Source organism: Fundulus heteroclitus, chromosome 3 (assembly GCF_011125445.2).
Source record: "Fundulus heteroclitus isolate FHET01 chromosome 3, MU-UCD_Fhet_4.1, whole genome shotgun sequence".
Taxonomy (NCBI): domain Eukaryota; kingdom Metazoa; phylum Chordata; class Actinopteri; order Cyprinodontiformes; family Fundulidae; genus Fundulus; species Fundulus heteroclitus.
Genome location: NC_046363.1, coordinates 17,060,530 through 17,066,529, shown reverse-complemented (window position 1 = coordinate 17,066,529; position 6,000 = coordinate 17,060,530). Strand labels below are relative to the sequence as shown.

General features: G+C 41.6%; 1 protein-coding gene across 1 annotated transcript; it reads left to right on the top strand.

Moving 5' to 3' along the window:
- The first annotated feature begins 1,075 nt into the window (after nucleotides 1-1,075).
- LOC118557484 (E3 ubiquitin/ISG15 ligase TRIM25-like) lies at nucleotides 1,076-4,414 on the top strand. Its single transcript, XM_036127598.1, has 2 exons — nucleotides 1,076-1,823; nucleotides 4,353-4,414. The coding sequence occupies exons 1-2, from the start codon at nucleotides 1,076-1,078 to the stop codon at nucleotides 4,412-4,414; spliced, it is 810 nt and encodes a 269-aa protein (XP_035983491.1).
- Nucleotides 4,415-6,000: the final 1,586 nt, after the last annotated feature.

Genomic DNA, 6,000 nt, shown 5'->3' with positions numbered 1-6,000 from the left:
TTTGTTGAAATTTGGATTGTTAATCATTTAATCCATGTATCATGATACCCTAAGTTTCGCTGCTCCTGATTAGCCTGTCACTCTCCTGAGTATATATTCTCTCTGGTTCTCGTTGTTCCCCACTAGGTTCTTTTGTTTTCTTTCTTCCCTGTGGCTCCATCGTTCTAGTGGAAGTAAGTATGTTTTTGTATTCTTTTTTCTATTAAATATTAATTTCTAATAAAAACGGCTAATCTGCATAAAACCTCGTCGAACATGAAACTTATCTAATATAGTTTCATTGCCACAGTAAGTAAACAGTAAGCTGCTTTGTTTTTGTTTATCTAAGGCACAGGTGTCAAAGTCCAGTCCTCAGGGGCCGGTCACACCCCTGATCTAAGGCATTTTCTTCCACTAGCAGGGGTGTCAAGCTCCAGTCCTCGAGGGTCGGTGTCCTGAAACATTTGGAGGTTTTCCTGACCCCACACACCGGAATCAAATGGCACAATTATCTCCTCAGTATGCAGTCAGGTTCTTCAGAGTCCTGCTAATAACCTGATTTTTTGACTCAGGCGCGTCGGACCACGGACACATCTATAAGTTGCAGGACACCGACCCTTGAGGACTGGAGCTTGACACCTGTGCACTAGACAGTACCTTCATCCGAGGACCATGTGAGCACTTATTTCAAACTGGTTAGGAAGCAAAACTTTGTAGGAAACATTTCACTACATTTGCAGCTAGGATATGTGGTACATGATATGTGGGCACTGACATTTCTGACCTCTTGCTGGGCCTGTCAGTTTAGATGGACAGCCATGCCTTGGTCTAGATTTGCAAATGCACCATACTCCTGTTTTCAGACGACGGCTTGATCAGATCCAACTGACATTTTACACCTCTCCACAACCTGATGCCTGACCTGTTAGGTGTGTTCCTCGGTCTTCAAGAGGCCCTTTGTTCACTGACGTAAAACAAACCTCTGAAGCCCACACTGAATAGATGAATTTATGAGATTAGACTATAAATTTTTCCTAAAGTTCTGTAGTTTATGGTTTATTCTTTGGCCTAAACTGTAACAATCTGTTTCCTTCATATGGTCGCATCCAGCAATTTCCTGTCTGACAGTCAGTTCCAATGCTCCATCTGTCTGGACCTCTTCACAGAGCCCGTCTCTACTCCATGTGGACACACCTTCTGCAAGGACTGTCTGACCAGGTACCGGGCAGACAACAAGGAATGTCACTGTCCTCTGTGCAAAAATAAGTTCAACAAGGACCTCAAACTATCCGTCAATACCACATTCAGGGAGGTTGTGGAGAATTTTAGGAAACATCACAAGATGGCTGACGTTGCATCCTCAGTAAAACCCTGGGAGGTATCATGTGACTTTTGTCCAGCGAGGAAGCGCAGGGCCGTAAAAACCTGCCTGGTGTGCTTAGCCTCGTTTTGTGAAACACATTTAGAGCCTCACCTGAGAGTGGCTGCCTTGCAAAGACACGAACTGTCAAATCCTGTTACCGACCTGGAGGAGAGAATATGCACGGAACACAACCGGCTTTGCGAGTTCTTCTGCTTGAATGATCACGTTTCTTTTTGTGCCCTGTGCACAGAACATATTCATCACCACAGCGTCAGGTTGAATGAAACATGTGTGGAGCCACCTCACCTTTGGAGGAGGACAGGGACTGAACAGAAAAATAACCAAGCACAGAAAGCAGGGGCAAAGGGCAAAAACAAGGGCAAAGGTAGAAGAGCAGAGAAGGGGAAGGCTTCCCATTCTGATCCAGGCATCCATGGAGGAAAAGCTCTTTCTGAGATTCAAGTCAACGGAAAGGACGGCTGTGATTTAGCAGCAGTTAGAGCGTCCGCTTTAGTTGCCATGAGAACCGGGTCGAACCAGGACAAACACTGCATTGCAAAGTTTAGGATTAGGAAAAACGCTTCTAAAATACTGGTGGTAGTAGATTATGATAATGGTCTTATAATCTTTCTTGATCCACACAATAACATCCAGGTGTACAAACCTACAGGCCGTCGATTCAATGAGAAAATCGTACTGTGCCTCGTCACCAGCCAATTTAGTCTTTTAAACTGTGTGAAGAGCTTGAAAAGACGAGTTCAGAAGATACCACTTTATATAAACCCTGCCTACTTGCTGCTTGGCATGTTTTATATACTCATATGCATTTGCAACTTATTGTCATTTTAAACTCAAGTTACACCAAATTCCAATGTGGGTTCCCGGAGAGGGGAGATAAACAAGCTATATCTGTCATATGTTTATAAACACTTTATATAATTTTAGGTTTGCATTAGATTCGCTTATTTAATTTTCAATTATTTCTGGTTATTTTTTTTAGTATTTTCGTGTTTTGGTCTGGTTATCCATTAACATGGTTGAAGTTAAATAAAAAATCCCTTTTATTATTGGGTTTTATCAGAGGGCTGTACTGCATATGTAAAGTTATGTTGGTAAAAATCTGTCTGTAAAGTGTGTGACAAGATCAAATGGCTTTTGATATGGTAAAGCATTTGTGCATTCGATTATAAGACGTTATTGGGACTTTACATTGCTGCTTAGAATGTTGAGTAAATTTATTGTACACGTTAGTATTTCATACAAATTACATCACAAAAAATATTTCCTCTGTTAAGATTTGCATTTTCCTGCCCTGTGTCTCATGAATTTAAAGTCTTACTAAATGTAGTATTGAAATACATGTTATCACTGTGTAAATGGATTAATTTAACCTAATGATAAGTCTACTTTTATTCATTTATCAATAAATGTAATTTGTCAGTCTGATGTTAATATTTTATCTTTCCGTTGAAAGACTTATGATGTGCCACAATGACCATAACACACCATATCTAGGAATCAATCAATCAATCAACACTTTATTTATAAAGTGCTATATAAGGCAGAGTTAGAAACATAATAATGAAAACAGAAAGCAATAGCACAATAAAATAAAGAATAAAAGGGCTAGCTGCAAAGGCTGGCCTACTGGTTGGTAAAGGCAGGGGTAAAATGATGAGTTTCTGAAAAAAAAAATAGATTTAAATTCTTTAAGCGCTCTGGCAGATCTGACAGAAATAGGAAGACTGGTCCAGAGTTTCGGAGCTACAGCTGAAAACCTTCTGCCTCCACCGAGTCACAAGTCATGTCCTCGGAACCTCCGAGAGCATTTGATCTTCAGATCTCTATGGAGCGATATTTGTGCCTTTTGGTTGAGCGCGCAGGAAGCAATCCGAGCGCGCAGTGAGACAACACTCGCATGGTCAAAACCGGTCTGGTGTGCGCTCAACTCTGGAAAAACTTTTCTCAACCCACTGTCCTCTTGCTCAGTTCCTTCTGTGCTCACACGCTCTACCTGCTCATTCCACGCTCAACACCAGCTGAGTGCTCCGGCTCCGGCTCTGTCTCTGCGCTTGTGACTTCAAAAACTGTCTACTCTACCAGCCAATCACAGACAGTTTTTTTTTTCTATCCAATCAGAGTATGGCTTGCAAATACAGCATTCAGATGGATTAAATCAAAATGCTGCAGCTTTCGGCAGAAATTACTAAACATAATGGGGGATTGAAGAAAAAAAAGAAAGAAAAACAAACGGTTTAATATTTTAGCCTAAATATCTAGTCTATTTAGACTATAATATTTGAGTTACTAAGAGTTACTAAGTGAGGTGTGAAAAATGTTTTTGTCTCTTTTCTTTCCAGCTTCTGGGAGGTGATGCAAAAGTTTCTTCTGATCATAATCATCATTGTCTTTATTATTTAACAGCAAAGCTGTTTAAACCCTTAAAAACAAACAGAAGTTCTTTAAAGTGAACTCTAAGATTGTCATGATTTGAGTTATTGGTCTTAGTATCAGTCTAGTTTTAGTTTGGGTTTCTATCACAGGTTTGGTCCTTGTGATTATTTATGTTCTGGATTGGTTTAGTTTAGTCTCTGTTGTTATGCCATGATAACGCCATGATGAATAATTTATCTCAGATTGAATTTTGAGAGTGGAAGAGTTTAACAAAGAAATTCCATTCTGGCTGCAACATGAGGCCCTCACAGCTAGGACGGCCCTTCTTCTCACCAGGGGGTCCCCCTCCTTGCTACAAAACCTTCCTCCCACAGAGACAGACTCTCTCTTCCCACTCTCTTCTCCACACACTCCTCCATCATCAGACGACCAGCACTCCTCTGGGGGAGGTGGGGGTTCTCGTTCCTCAGCAGCCATGTGCAGGAGCCATGCATGAGGCCTGGAGGAGGCCACGAGCTGATTGAGAATGAGCCTTTCTGAAACTCAGTTCCTCCCTGGCATAGGGAGAAACTGCCTGCCGATTCAAAGATAAGTCTCTCACTTCTGCTTAAAACAGATGCCGAAGTGAAGGAATTCGTCAATGCCAACAACTTCCCTCCTTCACCACACCTTCGGTGAATGGCCAAACTGAACAGAACTGACACGAGACAAAGGACAGGTTTGGGCAGCGAGCTGAGGGTGAAGTTAAAAGGTTTATTGGAAAATGTTTTGCAAACCGTTTGACCCATGGTGTTTAGAACAAAAGGGCTAACTGGTAGCTCGCGCTAGCCAAACTGCTATTAGCCTTGCTAACATCCGGTTTCGGACATTTCAAAAGGAGTTTGTTTTAAAGCATAAAGCGTAACTGTTCTGCTCCGCCATCCTTCAATGGTGCTATGAGCCTTATCCCCGCATTACTATTGAATATTAATGTTGGTAAAGGCAATTTTGATAACTTTATGTTGTAACCTCTTAGCCACCGATTTGCTACAGCGATCCCTATCGCCCGGAGGTAGAATTGCATAAACAAAGGCAAGCGATTCTGAATTTAATGATTTTACAGGACAAACCGGTCCTCAGAATATTATTTCAACAAATAATGTTTTGTTTAACTTGGGCTTTGCATTGTGAATGGGTTGAAACACGTGCCAAATGTTTTTTTTTAACTCCATTCCATGTTTTTTTTTTAATCAGATCTTCAGTGAACCAGGATTCACTGAATTAATCTGATTATGATCGACCACTTTTGTTTTGTCTTTTGTTTGTTTTGCATGTAAATAGCTCCTTAGCTTAGCTTCTTTTTATCTTCATTTGGCTTAGTTGTTTAGTTAGTTTCACTAGCCTAGTAAAGAGGATTTACTGATTGAAATATTGTGTTAATTCAGATAAACAGCATTACACAGTGATGTTCTCTGGATGTTCATTTTATTTCTGTTATTAAATTCTTGAACTTGAAAAGAAGTTGTCACTCCTTTATTCTATGTGTGTGCAGAGTTTGCTGTTGAAAGATTGCTAGTGCTCGAATTCATCCCTTTCAACTATTGTCCTGATATCAGCTTAAGAGCTGATCATAACCAGACAATACTTAACAGACAGAGAGTTATTTATGAAACATTAAATAACTTTAAACAGTGTATAATTGCACAACACTGTCCCCTTCCACTTATTTTCTGTCAGCTTGTTTCCTCCTTCAGCCACTTACCTTCCTCTAAAGACCTCCACCTGTTCTGGCTAATTAGCTCACTCTGCTCACCTTTGTTCTCTTTCCTATTTAAGCCTGCCTCCTCTGCCACTTCCCTGCCAGAACTCTATCCTCACGGTGTGAACTTCCAGCCATTCTTTACTCTGCCTGCCTGTCTGTGACCTTGTCTGTGCTTCACATTACCGAGCCAGCCCGACCCTTGTCTGTTCCTATTTTGCCTGCCTGGTTATCGGACCTGATCTGTCACTGGACCTCGGATTGTGTTTGTTGTGGGATTGTCTGCCCGTGAGCCCGATCCAAGCCTGTCCGTAAGTTGCCAAGCCTGCTAACCCCTGTGCTTCTGAGTTGCCCGTTTCCCGGATTCTGTGTTGGACTGTTACCTTGGTGTCCCCAGTCTGGGCTGCCACTGAGACTCTGCATCTCCCTTGGACAAGTTCCCCGGTGTGTGTCTGCTCCCAGCAACTTATCCCACCTGTTTCCCCTCTGGACTCACCGAAGCCGGTTTCTATTTGATTCATTCTCA

What these genes read in the sequence shown, in the direction of transcription:
- LOC118557484 (XM_036127598.1), top strand. Translation starts at nt 1,076, where the DNA reads ATGGTCGCATCCAGCAATTTCCTGTCTGACAGTCAGTTCCAATGCTCC. An exon ending in AGTCAACGGAAAGGACGGCT is followed by an intron (nt 1,824 to 4,352) that starts GTGATTTAGCAG and finishes TGCTTAAAACAG; the next exon opens with ATGCCGAAGTGAAGGAATTC.